This window comes from Leptodactylus fuscus, chromosome 2 (genome assembly GCF_031893055.1).
Source record: "Leptodactylus fuscus isolate aLepFus1 chromosome 2, aLepFus1.hap2, whole genome shotgun sequence".
In the NCBI taxonomy this organism is placed as follows: Eukaryota; Metazoa; Chordata; class Amphibia; order Anura; family Leptodactylidae; genus Leptodactylus; species Leptodactylus fuscus.
In genome coordinates, this window is record NC_134266.1 from 10,371,059 (window position 1) to 10,387,988 (window position 16,930).

Below are 16,930 nucleotides of genomic sequence, written 5' to 3' on the forward strand. Positions count from 1 at the left end.
ATAGACACCTGACATACTGTACCCCATAACTACTACCACTATAGACACCTGACATACTGTACCCCATAACTACTACCACTATATACACCTGACATACTGTACCCCATAACTACTACCACTATAGACACCTGACATACTGTACCCCATAACTACTACCACTATATACACCTGACATACTGTACCCCATAACTACTACCACTATAGACACCTGACATACTGTACCCCATAACTACTACCTCTATAGACACCTGACATACTGTACCCCATAACTACTACCTCTATAGACACCTGACATACTGTACCCCATAACTACTACCTCTATATACACCTGACATACTGTACCCCATAACTACTACCACTATATACACCTGACATACTGTACCCCATAACTACTACCACTATAGACACCTGACATACTGTACCCCATAACTACTACCACTATATACACCTGACATACTGTACCCCATAACTACTACCACTATAGACACCTGACATACTGTACCCCATAACTACTACCACTATAGACACCTGACATACTGTACCCCATAACTACTACCACTATAGACACCTGACATACTGTACCCCATAACTACTACCTCTATATACACCTGACATACTGTACCCCATAACTACTACCACTATAGACACCTGACATACTGTACCCCATAACTACTACCTCTATAGACACCTGACATACTGTACCCCATAACTACTACCACTATAGACACCTGACATACTGTACCCCATAACTACTACCACTATAGACACCTGACATACTGTACCCCATAACTACTACCTCTATAGACACCTGACGTACTGTACCCCATAACTACTACCTCTATAGACACCTGACATACTGTACCCCATAACTACTACCTCTATATACACCTGACATACTGTACCCCATAACTACTACCACTATATACACCTGACATACTGTACCCCATAACTACTACCTCTATAGACACCTGACATACTGTACCCCATAACTACTACCACTATAGACACCTGACATACTGTACCCCATAACTACTACCTCTATAGACACCTGACATACTGTACCCCATAACTACTACCACTATAGACACCTGACATACTGTACCCCATAACTACTACCACTATAGACACCTGACATACTGTACCCCATAACTACTACCTCTATAGACACCTGACATACTGTACCCCATAACTACTACCTCTATATACACCTGACATACTGTACCCCATAACTACTACCACTATAGACACCTGACATACTGTACCCCATAACTACTACCTCTATAGACACCTGACATACTGTACCCCATAACTACTACCACTATAGACACCTGACATACTGTACCCCATAACTACTACCACTATAGACACCTGACATACTGTACCCCATAACTACTACCTCTATAGACACCTGACATACTGTACCCCATAAGTACTACCTCTATAGACACCTGACATACTGTACCCCATAACTACTACCTCTATAGACACCTAACATACTGTACCCCATAACTACTACCACTATATACACCTGACATACTGTACCCCATAACTACTACCACTATAGACACCTGACATACTGTACCCCATAACTACTACCACTATATACACCTGACATACTGTACCCCATAACTACTACCACTATAGACACCTGACATACTGTGCCCCATAACTACTACCACTATATACACCTGACATACTGTAACCCATAACTACTACCACTATAGACACCTGACATACTGTACCCCATAACTACTACCACTATATACACCTGACATACTGTACCCCATAACTACTACCACTATAGACACCTGACATACTGTACCCCATAACTACTACCACTATAGACACCTGACATACTGTACCCCATAACTACTACCACTATAGACACCTGACATACTGTACCCCATAACTACTACCTCTATAGACACCTGACATACTGTACCCCATAACTACTACCTCTATAGACACCTGACATACTGTACCCCATAACTACTACCACTATAGACACCTGACATACTGTACCCCATAACTACTACCTCTATAGACACCTGACATACTGTACCCCATAACTACTACCACTATATACACCTGACATACTGTACCCCATAACTACTACCACTATAGACACCTGACATACTGTACCCCATAACTACTACCACTATATACACCTGACATACTGTACCCCATAACTACTACCACTATAGACACCTGACATACTGTACCCCATAACTACTACCTCTATAGACACCTGACATACTGTACCCCATAACTACTACCACTATATACACCTGACATACTGTACCCCATAACTACTACCACTATAGACACCTGACATACTGTACCCCATAACTACTACCTCTATACACGCCTCACATCTATATACATACAGCGCGCAGTAGCACGTGATCACTAACCCCCATCACATGACTATGACGTCAGACCTATTACTAGCGTCTCAAGTGGTCAGAGAAGTCTCGTCAGCCATCTTGGTAGAGGATTGTGTGGATTGCCGATGACACGGATGGGGTCAGGCGTTGTTAGTAGATCCCGGAGAGATGAGGCTGCTGTATCTGATGCTGGGGCTCCTGTGCTCGGTGGGAGGAGAGGACGGTGAGGAGGGGTCTGCAGGGTGATAGCCGGGCACTGGTCACCAGTCATGTCTGTGTAATGTCCTGTGTATATATCTATCATACAGTGTGCAGGGGGGAGTGAGGAGGGGTCTGCAGGGTGATAGCTGGCCATGGGTCATGTCTATTTATTGCCCTTTGTGTGTGTGTATATTATATATATTATATATATATATATAGTCACAATCCTACAGTATGAGGGGGAGGACACTGTAATGACACTGACTGATCCTCCTCCAACGCCTCCCATACATGATATAGGATTCCAGGGATACAATATGTGGCAGCAGGAGGCGTCCTGAGTAGTATCGGGGGGTCTTATACTGTTTGGGGGTCACTATACTATACTATACTGTACTTATCTATGGTCTGGTAGATTTCCGTCTGTATTATCTATAATTGCTCCTATTATGGGCTCTCTGTTACAATCCTCCTCTGTTCCACTTCTGTGTAATTTTCTCACACGTTCTCTCCATCCTAGCCGGGCGATGGCTTCCATATGTGAATCGTATCCACAAGAGGGTCCAGAGCTACAAACCATGTGACAATGAGACCTGCTTCAACGGGTACGAAACCCCCCAAACCACCCCCCTCCCCCATTCATTTTAAGTTCTCCCCAGTATTGACCCCCCAGCTCCATCCCTATTCCCTTATATATGGTCTTCCTCCTTTCATGATCTGCCACCTTGCTGTTTTCGGTCTCGCACTAGGCTCATCCACAAGGACTTGGCGCCATTTCAGTCTGGAATTTCTCGCGATCTAATGAAGAATGTTTTCAGCCGGAAACTTGGGACACATTATCAGATCATAAACCATCGCCTGTACCGGGAGGATGACTGTATGTTCCCAGCCCGGTAAGTCACAAGAGCATTAGGAAGTGTCAGGAAAGACTTGAGGATAGCTCAGTGCAAACCCGAAACGGAGAGATTGTCTTCACTACATCTGCTGACATGTCATGGACGTTAGAGATCCAGAAGTTGAGTCTCAAGCAGCGCCTGAACCTGTGTGGTTTATATTATTATATGACTTATAGGTTTGTATTCTGCTGTCAGGTTTACGTTACTATATGACCTGTAGGTGTATGTTCTGCTGTCAGGTTTACGTTACTATATGACCTGTAGGTATGTGTTCTGCTGTCAGACTTGCATTACTATATGACTTATAGGTGTGTGTTCTGCTGTCATACTGACGTTATGCTCTTGTCTCCGGATACAGCTGTAGCGGGGTGGAGCACTTCCTCCTGGAGCTCCTGCCAGATCTACCAGACATGGAAATGGTGATCAATGTTCGGGATTATCCTCAAGTACCTCAGTGGATGAATCCAGTCATCCCCATCTTTTCCTTCAGTAAGGTGAGGTATCCAGGTTGGACGGGCAGGTTCCATAATTCGGACGCCAACATGTAGAGAGCGGGTGATGGGGGAGCAGAGAGCCGCGGTACCAGACTAGGATGACTTACTGGTGAAGTGATTGACTTGCTTCGCTGCTGATTACTATATACTATATATATACTCCAGTGAGTTCTTACTCACATGTTGACCCATACAGGGAACATTATTGAATGAATCAACTTCTTAGAAAAACATGGAAATGTATTAAAGTCTTCATGAAAGCAGATACAGGAGAATCTTCCAGAATAAACAGAAATAACAGTCAATGTCTTATTGGCTTACGTCATGGGAGAAGCTCATAGTTCGGTTTCTTTAAGATGGATGTCTTGCAGTTCCATCTTAGCTCATGGTTGTTCATCTGGGGGATGGTCACGACATCTCTCAAGGTGTCAGAGAAAGACGGAGCCAACCATGTTTGTCTGTCAACCACTTATCTTCATGAGAGTTGGTGTACCCCAGTACTAACTGTACTAAAATCGTGCACCCCAACCTCATCCATGTACCGTAAGATAGAAGAGCGGACTAGAATTAACCCTTACAAGTAATGAATATTGTAATCTAATAATATTTAACATTACTCCAGACGTCAGATTACCAGGACATCATGTATCCAGCCTGGACATTTTGGGAGGGCGGTCCGGCTGTGTGGCCCATTTACCCCACGGGACTGGGACGTTGGGACCTGATGCGAGAGGAGCTGGCACGGTAAGTGTGACACAATGACTGGTGGGGGCCACAGGGGCATCCTAGGCTCTCCACCTGCTGACACTGTCTCCTTGTCTTCTCCTTGTTAGGGCAGCTGATGATTGGCCGTGGGAGAAGAAGATACCGAAGGGGTACTTTAGAGGGTCCCGGTAAGTGGGTGTGTATAGGAAGGAGTCGTCCTGTGTACTCTGACCTCACCAGCAGCATACAGTGACATTGCAGCATCAAGAAGGAAAAGATTTCAAATTTTGGAAATCCAGGATGTATAGACAGGTGATAGCACATGGAGACCCCATACTCAGCACATCCAGACCCTGCACTCACACGCCATAGCATGCTATCCCTGACCAATGAAGCGTAAGATGTGCTCAATGAAAGACCAGCCTGGAAATGCAGCAGCTGGTGGTGATCCAGTGGTGCAGCCGAAATATTATACTTTAATTCTGCCATTATTAACCCATGACCTGTCTGCCTTACATCATCTCTTTAACAAAGGTTATTTCTTTTCTCTGACAATCCCCATAGAACAAGTCCTGAGCGGGACCCCCTGATACTGCTGTCTCGTGAGGACCCCGACCTGGTGGACGCCGAATACACAAAGAACCAAGCCTGGAGGTCTGAGAAGGTAAAGTGCCCACTCAGACGTCACCCAGTGCCCACCCAGAAGTCACCCAGTGTCCCCCCAGATGTCACCCAGTGTCCCCCCAGATGTCTGGTCCTTTTCTGTTATTACTAGATGATACTCACCAGCTTCTCTTCTCTTACAGGACACCCTGGGGCGTGCACCAGCCAAAGAAGTCCCTTTAGTGGATCACTGTGCATTCAAGTATGGCCGCCCTCCTGTCCTGTGCGCCTCCTGCTCCATCTCATTGTCTTCTGTTTGTCCTTCTGTTCCTTTAAATCCTCCATGAGAAGAAGTCACCTCTTACATGTGTGTGACTATTAACCTCTGTGTACCTTCCTCTTACACTGTGTGTAGCACCCCCTCTGCCTCTGTATACCTATACCTCACCCTCTGTGTAGCACCCCCTCCGCCTCCGTATACCTATACCTCACCCTCTGTGTATACCCCCTCCGTATACTGTATACCTATACCTCACCCTCTGTGTATACCCCCTCCGTATACTGTATACCTATACCTCACCCTCTGTGTGGCACCCCCTCTACCTCTGTATACCTATACCTCACCCTCTATGTAGCACCCCCTCCGCCTCTGTATACCTATACCTCACCCTCTGTGTGGCACCCCCTCTACCTCTGTATACCTATACCTCACCCTCTATGTAGCACCCCCTCCGCCTCTGTATACCTATACCTCACCCTCTGTGTGGCACCCCCTCTGCCTCTGTATACCTATACCTCACCCTCTATGTAGCACCCCCTCCGCCTCTGTATACCTATACCTCACCCTCTGTGTAGCACCCCCTCTGCCTCTGTATACCTATACCTCACCCTCTGTGTAGCACCCCCTCTGTATACCTATACCTCACCCTCTGTGTAGCACCCCCTCCTCCTCTGTATACCTATACCTCACCCTCTGTGTAGCACCCCCTCCGCCTCTGTATACCTATACCTCACCCTCTATATAGCACACCCTCCGCCTCTGTATACCTATACCTCACCCTCTGTGTGGCACCCCCTCCTCCTCTGTATACCTATACCTCACCCTCTGTGTAGCACCCCCTCCGCCTCTGTATACCTATACCTCACCCTCTATATAACACACCCTCCGCCTCTGTATACCTATACCTCACCCTCTGTGTAGCACCCCCTCCGCCTCTGTATACCTATACCTCACCCTCTATATAGCACACCCTCCGCCTCTGTATACCTATACCTCACCCCTCTGTGTAGCACCCCCCTCCGCCTCTGTATACTTATACCTCACCCTGTCTTCTCTTCCACCTTTGTATACCGCCCCCTACACCTTAATATGTCGCTGACTGTCAGTCTCCCTCCTTCTCAGGTACCTGTTTAATTTCCGGGGTGTGGCCGCCAGTTTCCGGCTGAAGCATCTCTTCCTGTGCGGGTCGCTGGTGTTTCATGTTGGTGACGAGTGGCAGGAGTTCTTCTACCATCGGCTGGAGCCCTGGGTGCACTACATTCCTGTGAATCAGGACCTGTCTGATGTGCGGTAAGTGCTCTGTGATTACTGCCCCAGTGTACAGTGTCTGGGGGGGGGGCAATGCTGTCCTATCTACCCTCTGTTGCCCCCTCTACTTGTGTGTATACCCTCCATATACCCCTAATTTACTCTTCTCTTGTGTTCTAATTAGAGAGCTGCTGGAGTTTGTGAAGGAGAATGATGATGAGGCTCGGAGGATAGCGGAGAGGTAGGAGCCCCCCATATGTACCCCCGCTGTCAGCCTCACGGGCTGTAATAATAGGACATTCCTCTCTTTATTTAGAGGGCAGCAGTTCATTGTCCAGCACCTGAGGATGGAGGACGTCTCCAAATACTGGCGCACTCTACTCACCCAGTACGCGGATCTGCTCACATACAAGGTGAAGAAGCAAAAGGCCTATCTGGAGGTGACCAGGAAGCCCGGGCACAGTGAACTCTGACCTCTTGTGTGGCAATAAACTGATGATGTCATCCTGCTGCCGGTGGCTGAGGATAACCTTAGCTCCATTGGTCACAGACTATCCCAGTGGCGTCCTGTGAGGATGAGGTGGCCTCAACAATGGCGTGTGATCATTAAATCTGAAGGCAGGCTCCTCCCCCTCCTGCTGGAGGGTGGAGCATATAATAAAGGGGCGGACCCTCTTCATTCCCTACTCGCCATGTATATTGACCGGGCCGCTACTTAGTGCTCCAGCACATTCCAAGTCTCATCTGCTGGAGGAATGGTTTTGTACATTAAAATTTTCATATGAAAAGTCTTAAATTCATCTTGTTTCAGGAGGATCAGATAGGCCCCGCCCCCAAGAGGGCAACAGGCTCAAGGAGGGTGGTCAGACTCCAAGGTGGGTGCTGAGGACAAAGTCATCTGGAGGCTTAAGTGAGGGGCAGCTCAGGACTGCCAGAATGGTGCTGGGCTACTACATGAGGCTGTATCTATAGCTGGAGGCGGAGTCTACCCCCAAAATCTCCAAGGAGGTGGGACTAATGATTTTTTTTTAATGAAGCTCCCACCCACAAGAACAAATCACGCCCCAGGGTTCACTATTACTGTGAGGATTGGTAACGGTAGATTAACACTCACCTGGGGAATTCACTATCACTGGAGCCGCTCACTATTACCAGGGGAATGTCTTCATATCCGGGGATTTCACCAGTACAAGGAGTTATTATAATGTTAGGGGGGGAGAACAGCATGACACTGGGGCAGATGAAGGGGGGAGAACGGCATGACACTGGGGCAGAAGGGGGGGGTACATGAATCTGGGGGCAGAGATGGGGATCTCTGCCCCCAGATTCATGTACCCCCCCCCTTCTGCCCCAGTGTCATGCCGTTCTCCCCCCTTCATCTGCCCCAGTGTCATGCTGTTCTCCCCCCCTCCATCTGCCCCAGTGTCATGCTGTTCCCCCCCCTTCATCTGCCCCAGTGTCATGCTGTTCCCCCCCCCTTTCATCTGCCCCAGTGTCATGCTGTTCTCCCCCCCTTCATCTGCCCCAATGTCATGCCGTTCTCCCCTCCCCCCTTCATCTGCCCCAGTGTCATGCTGTTCTCCCCCCCCTTCATCTGCCCCAGTGTCATGCTGTTCCCCCCCCCTTCATCTGCCCCAGTGTCATGCTGTTCTCCCCCCCCTTCATCTGCCCCAGTGTCATGCTGTTCCCCCCCCCCTTCATCTGCCCCAGTGTCATGCTGTCCCCCCCTTCATCTGCCCCAGTGTCATGCTGTTCTCCCCCCTTCATCTGCCCCAGTGTCATGCTGTTCCCCCCCTTCATCTGCCCCAGTGTCATGCTGTTCCCCCCCCTTCATCTGCCCCAGTGTCATGCTGTTCCCCCCCCCTTCATCTGCCCCAGTGTCATGCTGTTCCCCCCCCTTCATCTGCCCCAGTGTCATGCTGTTCTCCCCCCTTCATCTGCCCCAGTGTCATGCTGTTCTCCCCCCTTCATCTGCCCCAGTGTCATGCTGTTCTCCCCCCCTTCATCTGCCCCAGTGTCATGCTGTTCTCCCCCCCTTCATCTGCCCCAGTGTCATGCTGTTCTCCCCCCCTTCATCTGCCCCAGTGTCATGCCGTTCTCCCCTCCCCCCTTCATCTGCCCCAGTGTCATGCCGTTCTCCCCTCCCCCCTTCATCTGCCCCAGTGTCATGCTGTTCTCCCCCCCTTTCATCTGCCCCAGTGTCATGCTGTTCTCCCCCCTTCATCTGCCCCAATGTCATGCCGTTCTCCCCTCCCCCCTTCATCTGCCCCAGTGTCATGCCGTTCTCCCCTCCCCCCTTCATCTGCCCCAGTGTCATGCCGTTCTCCCCTCCCCCCTTCATCTGCCCCAGTGTCATGCTGTTCTTCCCCCCCTTCATCTGCCCCAATGTCATGCCGTTCTCCCCTCCCCCCTTCATCTGCCCCAGTGTCATGCTGTTCCCCCCCTTCATCTGCCCCAGTGTCATGCCGTTCTCCCCCCCTCCTTCATCTGCCCCAGTGTCATGCCGTTCTCCCCCCCCTCCTTCATCTGCCCCAGTGTCATGCCGTTCTCCCCCCTCCTTCATCTGCCGCAGTGTCATGCCGTTCTCCCCCCCCCTTCATCTGCCCCAGTGTCATGCCGTTCTCCCCCCCCCCTTCATCTGCCCCAGTGTCATGCTGTTCTCCCCCCCTTTCATCTGCCCCAGTGTCATGCCGTTCTCCCCCCTCCTTCATCTGCCGCAGTGTCATGCCGTTCTCCCCCCCCCCTTCATCTGCCCCAGTGTCATGCCGTTCTATCTCCCCTATATTCCCCCAGTTTCATAGGCCCCCTACACTACGTTCCCCTCAATGTTTAACACAAATACTTATACTCACCTTCCAACACTCCCCCTCTCACTCCACTCACATAGTTGTGGGCGTGATGTGACGTCATCACATTGCGCCTACACACGCCGGAGCGCAGCAGTAAGGCAGGAGCTGAGCTGTGACAGCTCCTGCTTTACTCGCATATGTGTTCAACTCATCGGCGTCCTCTGGAGGAGGACGTGTATGAGAGCCGTACACGCCGGCGTTACAGCAGGGCTGCCGAGCACTTCCCATTCACTTCAATGGGAGCGCTCGTAAACGCCGCTGTTACGAGCGCTCCCATTGAAGTGAATGGGAAGTGTTCGGCAGTCTGCCGTAATGCCGGCGTGTACGGCTCTCATACACGCCTGGCGTTACTCAGTGTGCATGCACCCTTACACACAACACGGACAGGACCAGACATCACGGACCGTATACGCACAGCACACATCTGACATTACTATGACTGTCTCCTGTCAGCCGCTAGATGGCAGCCTCTCTCACCTAGCCACACCGTGATTGGTTCCAACGTCATAACACAGTGCAGACGTCCACCAATAGGAGCGCAGGGCCGACTGGCAGAAGCGGAATGTGGTCATGTGACTTGTGAGGGGCCGGTGACGTCAACAAGATGGCGGCGCCCTGCAAATCGTGACCTACTGAAAAGAAGAGGCGAATGGTGAGTGCAAGGGATTAAATTAGTGACCTGGAATAATGTGCAAAATATACAGGAGGAGCTGTATAGAATAGACAGGGGTTATTACACTATAGGAGGAGCTGTATAGAATAGACAGGGGATATTACACTATAGGAGGAGCTGTATAGAATAGGCAGGAGATATTACACTATAGGAGGAGCTGTATAGAATAGAGAGGGGATATTACACTATAGGAGGAGCTGTATAGAATAGACTGGGGATATTACACTACAGGAGGAGCTGTATAGAATAGACTGGGGATATTACACTATAGGAGGAGCTGTATAGAATAGACTGGGGATATTACACTATAGGAGGAGCTGTATAGAATAGACAGGGGATATTACACTATAGGAGGAGCTGTATAGAATAGACTGGGGATATTACACTATAGGAGGAGCTGTATAGAATAGACTGGGGATATTACACTATAGGAGGAGCTGTATAGAATAGACAGGGGATATTACACTATAGGAGGAGCTGTATAGAATAGACAGGGGATATTACACTATAGGAGGAGCTGTATAGAATAGACTGGGGATATTACACTATAGGAGGAGCTGTATAGAATAGACGGGTTATTACACTATAGGAGCTTTGTACACACACTATTGCCTATCCTGAAATGTCACCTGATATCCCGGTTATCCTCCCAGTGTTTCTGGTTTTCGGCAGGCTGGCACACATCTTCTCAGACGTATCTGGTGATGGCCACTGACGCTCCTCCCGGGGCCCAGGACCCCTCAAACTCCTTCCTTGGTGGATTACGGGACCCTGACTCACAGGAGAGCGGCTGGGATCGGGTCAGGGAGATTTATCAACGCAAGTGAGTATGACTTGTGATGTCAGGTCACTGTGGGCGGAGCTCTAAAGTATGACATCATCCCTGAGGGCAGAGTCTCCTCAAACTGCACGTTAATACACAGAGATAGCGCCCCTCACAGGTTGGGGCAACCTCTGTATTAGTAAGTTGTGTTTAGTAACTGTGCCCCTGTTCTTTTGTTACCTCTGTCCTTTGTAACTACCCCTCCATCGTTCCTGTTACCCCTGTCCTTAGTAGGTCCCCTCACTCAACAACTGCCCCCTCCATCCCATCTTTTGTATTTCCCCTGCCATTAGTAACGTCCCATCTTTTTGTTATCCTTGCCTCAGTATTTGCCCCTCCTTCTGTTCTTTTGCCCCTGTCCTCAGTAATTGTTAGTCATGTTCTTGCAGTGAGCGTGGTGAGTACTCGCAAGAGGCGGAGTTTATTCTGAAGAGCGCACTGACCGGAGCGTTGGTTGGCTTTGTATATGGTGGTGTACCCGCTGCTCGCTTCAGTCGGGAGCAGTATATAAAGCGAAGTCAAGCAGAGGTTTACCATCACCGGGTAGAGGCAGTGGTGAGGAGGACACAGTTACATTACTGGCAGTATTGTATTATATTATGGGATGTCTGCTCAGAACATGATAGCATTTCTATGTCTCTCTAGAGGTCAGTCCATAATGCCGCCCTCCGGGGTTTTATCCGCTACGGATTCCGCTGGGGATGGAGAATTGCAGCTTTTGTATCCATTTTTAAGTAAGTAATACTATCCCTCCCCCCCCCCCATTCAACGGATCCTCTAAATGCTTGTCTCTAACACTTTTCCCTTGTCCTACTCCTTGCAGCTGCGTTAGCACTGGACTCTCTGCATATCGGGATAAAGTGGTGATCAGCAACTTCATTGCAGCTGGAGGTGAGTAGTCATGGATGCAGCGGTACCTGTAAGCGGGCAGTCACACGGAGTAAAGTGGTGCTGATTCTGCTACGATAACTCGCAGCAGAATCAACGCTGATAAAAAAGACTCCCATTGACTTCATTGGGTTCTGTTTAACGCGCGGAACGCTTTGAAGTCAATGGGAGGCTTTTTATCAGCGCTGATTCTGCCGCGAGTTATCATGGCAGAATCAGCGCGACTTTACTCCGTGTGAATGCCCCCTAAGCGTTGTGACCTCTGGGTGCGGCGGTACCTGTAAGTGTTGTGACTAGAGATGAGCGAGTATTGTTCGGATCAGCCGATCCGAACAGCACACACGCACGCATTGAAATGAATGGACGTAGCCGGCACGCGGGGAGTTAAGTGGTCGGCCGGTGTCAAAGCGGAAGTACCAGGTGCTTCCATTCATTTCTATGGAGCGTGCTGTTTGGATCAGCTGATCCGAACAGTACTCGCTCATCTCTAGTTGTGACTGCCGGGTGCGGCGGTGCTGTCCGTTTTGTGACTGCCCGGTGTGGTGGTGCATGTAACTGGTGTGACTGTCAGGTTCGGCAGTGCCTGTATGTGGTATGGCTGCCAGAAGCGGCGGTGCCTGTATATGGTATGGCTGCCAGGAGCAGCGGTGCCTGTATGTGGTATGTCTGCCAGGAGCGGCGGTGCCTGTATGTTGTATGGCTGCCAGGAGCGGCGGTACCTGTATGTAGTATGGCTGCCAGGAGTGGTGGTGCCTGTATGTGGTATGGCTGCCAGGAGTGGTGGTGCCTGTATGTGGTATGGCTGCCAGGAGCGGCGGTGCCTGTATGTGGTATGGCTGCCAGGAGCGGCGGTGCCTGTATGTGGTATGGCTGCCAGGAGCAGCGGTGCCTGTATGTGGTATGGCTGCCAGGAGCGGCGGTGCCTGTATGTGGTATGGCTGCCAGGAGCGGTGGTGCCTGTATGTTGTATGGCTGCCAGGAGCGGCGGTGCCTGTATGTGGTATGGCTGCCAGGAGCGGCGGTGCCTGTATGTGGTATGGCTGCCAGGAGCGGCGGTGCCTGTATGTGGTATGGCTGCCAGGAGCGGTGGTGCCTGTATGTTGTATGGCTGCCAGGAGCGGCGGTGCCTGTATGTGGTATGGCTGCCAGGAGCAGCGGTGCCTGTATGTGATTAGGCTGCCAGGAGCGGCGGTGCCTGTATGTGGTATGGCTGCCAGGTGCGGCGGTGCCTGTATGTGGTATGGCTGCCAGGTGCGGCGGTGCCTGTATGTGATTAGGCTGCCAGGAGCGGCGGTGCCTGTATGTGGTATGGCTGCCAGGAGCGGCGGTGCCTGTATGTTGTATGGCTGCCAGGAGCGGCGGTGCCTGTATGTGATTAGGCTGCCCGGAGCGGCGGTGCCTGTATGTGATTAGGCTGCCAGGAGCGGCGGTGCCTGTATGTGGTATGGCTGCCAGGAGCGGTGGTGCCTGTATGTTGTATGGCTGCCAGGAGCGGCGGTGCCTGTATGTGGTATGGCTGCCAGGAGCGGCGGTGCCTGTATGTGGTATGGCTGCCAGGAGCGGCGGTGCCTGTATGTGATTAGGCTGCCAGGAGCAGCGGTGCCTGTATGTTGTATGGCTGCCAGGAGCGGCGGTGCCTGTATGTGATTAGGCTGCCAGGAGCGGCGGTGCCTGTATGTGATTAGGCTGCCAGGTGCGGCGGTGCCTGTATGTGGTATGGCTGCCAGGAGCGGCGGTGCCTGTATGTGGTATGGCTGCCAGGAGCGGCGGTGCCTGTATGTGGTATGGCTGCCAGGTGCGGCGGTGCCTGTATGTGATTAGGCTGCCAGGAGCGGCGGTGCCTGTATGTGGTATGGCTGCCAGGAGCGGTGGTGCCTGTATGTTGTATGGCTGCCAGGAGCGGCGGTGCCTGTATGTGGTATGGCTGCCAGGAGCGGCGGTGCCTGTATGTGGTATGGCTGCCAGGAGCAGCGGTGCCTGTATGTTGTATGGCTGCCAGGTGCGGCGGTGCCTGTTTGTGATTAGGCTGCCAGGAGCGGCGGTGCCTGTATGTGATTAGGCTGCCAGGTGCGGCGGTGCCTGTATGTGGTATGGCTGCCAGGAGCGGCGGTGCCTGTATGTGGTATGGCTGCCAGGAGCAGCGGTGCCTGTATGTGGTATGGCTGCCAGGAGCGGCGGTGCCTGTATGTGGTATGGCTGCCAGGAGCGGCGGTGCCTGTATGTGGTATGGCTGCCAGGAGCGGCGGTGCCTGTATGTGGTATGGCTGCCAGGAGCGGCGGTGCCTGTATGTGGTATGGCTGCCAGGAGTGGTGGTGCCTGTATGTGGTATGGCTGCCAGGAGTGGTGGTGCCTGTATGTGGTATGGCTGCCAGGAGCGGCGGTGCCTGTATGTGGTATGGCTGCCAGGTGCGGCGGTGCCTGTATGTGATTAGGCTGCCAGGAGCGGCGGTGCCTGTATGTGGTATGGCTGCCAGGAGCGGTGGTGCCTGTATGTTGTATGGCTGCCAGGAGCGGCGGTGCCTGTATGTGGTATGGCTGCCAGGAGCGGCGGTGCCTGTATGTGGTATGGCTGCCAGGTGCGGCGGTGCCTGTATGTGATTAGGCTGCCAGGAGCGGCGGTGCCTGTATGTGATTAGGCTGCCAGGAGCGGCGGTGCCTGTATGTGATTAGGCTGCCAGGAGCGGCGGTGCCTGTATGTGGTATGGCTGCCAGGAGCGGCGGTGCCTGTATGTGGTATGGCTGCCAGGAGCGGCGGTGCCTGTATGTGGTATGGCTGCCAGGAGCGGCGGTGCCTGTATGTGGTATGGCTGCCAGGAGCGGCGGTGCCTGTATGTGGTATGGCTGCCAGGAGCGGCGGTACCTGTATGTTGTATGGCTGCCAGGAGCGGCGGTGCCTGTATGTGATTAGGCTGCCAGGAGCGGCGGTGCCTGTATGTGGTATGGCTGCCAGGAGCGGCGGTGCCTGTATGTGGTATGGCTGCCAGGAGCGGCGGTGCCTGTATGTGGTATGGCTGCCAGGAGCGGCGGTGCCTGTATGTGGTATGGCTGCCAGGAGCGGTGGTGCCTGTATGTGGTATGGCTGCCAGGAGCGGTGGTGCCTGTATGTGGTATGGCTGCCAGGAGCAGCGGTGCCTGTATGTGGTATGGCTGCCAGGAGCGGCGGTGCCTGTATGTGGTATGGCTGCCAGGAGCGGCGGTGCCTGTATGTGGTATGGCTGCCAGGAGCGGCGGTGCCTGTATGTGGTATGGCTGCCAGGTGCGGCGGTGCCTGTATGTGGTATGGCTGCCAGGAGCGGCGGTGCCTGTATGTGGTATGGCTGCCAGGAGCGGCGGTGCCTGTATGTGGTATGGCTGCCAGGAGCGGCGGTGCCTGTATGTGGTATGGCTGCCAGGAGCGGCGGTGCCTGTATGTGGTATGGCTGCCAGGAGCGGCGGTGCCTGTATGTGGTATGGCTGCCAGGTGCGGCGGTGCCTGTATGTGGTATGGCTGCCAGGAGCGGCGGTGCCTGTATGTGGTATGGCTGCCAGGTGCGGCGGTGCCTGTATGTGGTATGGCTGCCAGGAGCGGCGGTGCCTGTATGTGATTAGGCTGCCAGGAGCGGCGGTGCCTGTATGTGGTATGGCTGCCAGGAGCGGCGGTGCCTGTATGTGGTATGGCTGCCAGGAGCGGCGGTGCCTGTATGTGGTATGGCTGCCAGGAGCGGCGGTGCCTGTATGTGATTAGGCTGCCAGGAGCGGCGGTGCCTGTATGTGATTAGGCTGCCAGGAGCGGCGGTGCCTGTATGTGGTATGGCTGCCAGGAGCGGCGGTGCCTGTATGTGGTATGGCTGCCAGGAGCGGCGGTGCCTGTATGTGGTATGGCTGCCAGGAGCGGCGGTGCCTGTATGTGATTAGGTTGCCAGGAGCGGCGGTGCCTGTATGTGGTATGGCTGCCAGGAGCGGCGGTGCCTGTATGTGATTAGGCTGCCAGGAGCGGCGGTGCCTGTATGTGGTATGGCTGCCAGGAGCGGCGGTGCCTGTATGTGGTATGGCTGCCAGGAGCGGCGGTGCCTGTATGTGGTATGGCTGCCAGGAGCGGCGGTGCCTGTATGTGGTATGGCTGCCAGGAGCAGCGGTGCCTGTATGTGATTAGGCTGCAATCCTGTAACTCCCTTCTGCTCTTCCTCTTGCAGCGGTGACTGGTGGGTTATTCAGGCTGAGCCTTGGTCTCCGGGGCCTGGTTGGGGGCTCTGTCATTGGAGGACTACTCGGGTGAGTGGCAGGTATATAGCTGCACTCTATGATGCTCTGTCACTTCTTCTTACCTCACTCTCGCTCTTTAGGGTCCCAGCTGGGGCGCTGATCTCGGGATTACAGACTCTTGCTGGACAGGATCTTCGTGAGCACAAGCGTCAGGAACGCCGACAACTCCATGAACGGAAGCTGCAGGAATGGTGCGTATGTGAAGTGTCTGTGTAACACGTGTGTCGTCCTGAGGGGCGCTGTGACCTCACCATGTCTTCTCCATTAGGGCCGAACGAGTGGCACTCACCGACATTGTTGTGGAGGAGATTGAGGCGGCCGCACAGGAATCATCGGAGAAGGAAGTGGAGAAAATTGTCGAGCTGTTACATCTGCCCCGAAATGCAGCTCCAGAGGAATAATGGGGATGATGGATGAAGACTGAGCTTCCATGCTGCATCTGTCCCCATGGCCGAGGGTTCTGCCTAATCTGTGTAAACAGTGTCCCATGTAGCTAAGAGACTATGCAGGAGAAGGCAGCCCTACATGCCCCGGGGTTCTGACCTCACTGACCCTTAGGGCTCTCTATGAGAATGTGCCCCACCGCCCAAAACTAGACAGAGCACTGGGGACAATAAATGTCTAAGACTGTTCACAGCGC

General features: G+C 52.6%; 2 protein-coding genes across 3 annotated transcripts; both read left to right on the forward strand.

Moving 5' to 3' along the window:
* Positions 1–2,481: 2,481 nt before the first annotated feature.
* POGLUT1 (protein O-glucosyltransferase 1) lies at positions 2,482–7,518 on the forward strand. 2 transcript variants are annotated; one of them, XM_075262549.1, is made up of 11 exons: positions 2,482–2,610; positions 3,109–3,193; positions 3,338–3,481; positions 3,843–3,978; positions 4,601–4,722; positions 4,812–4,871; positions 5,248–5,347; positions 5,490–5,548; positions 6,689–6,856; positions 6,999–7,055; positions 7,131–7,518. In XM_075262549.1, exons 1-11 carry the CDS (start codon positions 2,556–2,558, stop codon positions 7,285–7,287), a joined length of 1,143 nt encoding a protein of 380 aa, XP_075118650.1. In that variant the 5' UTR covers positions 2,482–2,555; the 3' UTR covers positions 7,288–7,518. The 2 variants fall into 2 exon arrangements, with proteins under 2 accessions (XP_075118650.1, XP_075118651.1); XM_075262550.1 differs by lacking the exons at positions 3,109–3,193; positions 3,338–3,481 and having other exon boundaries at positions 2,502–2,610.
* A 2,728-nt stretch (positions 7,519–10,246) lies between these two features.
* On the forward strand, positions 10,247–16,924 carry TIMMDC1 (translocase of inner mitochondrial membrane domain containing 1). The gene is made up of 8 exons (XM_075262551.1): positions 10,247–10,315; positions 11,009–11,159; positions 11,549–11,714; positions 11,805–11,893; positions 11,983–12,050; positions 16,221–16,299; positions 16,371–16,481; positions 16,559–16,924. Exons 2-8 carry the CDS (start codon positions 11,041–11,043, stop codon positions 16,689–16,691), a joined length of 765 nt encoding a protein of 254 aa, XP_075118652.1. The 5' UTR covers positions 10,247–10,315; positions 11,009–11,040; the 3' UTR covers positions 16,692–16,924.
* The last annotated feature ends 6 nt before the right edge of the window (positions 16,925–16,930 follow it).

Coding starts and splice junctions, on each gene's coding strand:
- POGLUT1 (XM_075262549.1), top strand. CDS start 2,556: ATGAGGCTGCTGTATCTGATGCTGGGGCTCCTGTGCTCGGTGGGAGGA. Junction 3,979..4,600: donor CCATCTTTTCCTTCAGTAAG/GTGAGGTATCCA, acceptor ACATTACTCCAG/ACGTCAGATTACCAGGACAT. Junction 7,056..7,130: donor GCTCGGAGGATAGCGGAGAG/GTAGGAGCCCCC, acceptor CTCTTTATTTAG/AGGGCAGCAGTTCATTGTCC.
- TIMMDC1 (XM_075262551.1), top strand. CDS start 11,041: ATGGCCACTGACGCTCCTCCCGGGGCCCAGGACCCCTCAAACTCCTTC. Junction 11,160..11,548: donor AGGGAGATTTATCAACGCAA/GTGAGTATGACT, acceptor ATGTTCTTGCAG/TGAGCGTGGTGAGTACTCGC. Junction 12,051..16,220: donor CAACTTCATTGCAGCTGGAG/GTGAGTAGTCAT, acceptor TTCCTCTTGCAG/CGGTGACTGGTGGGTTATTC.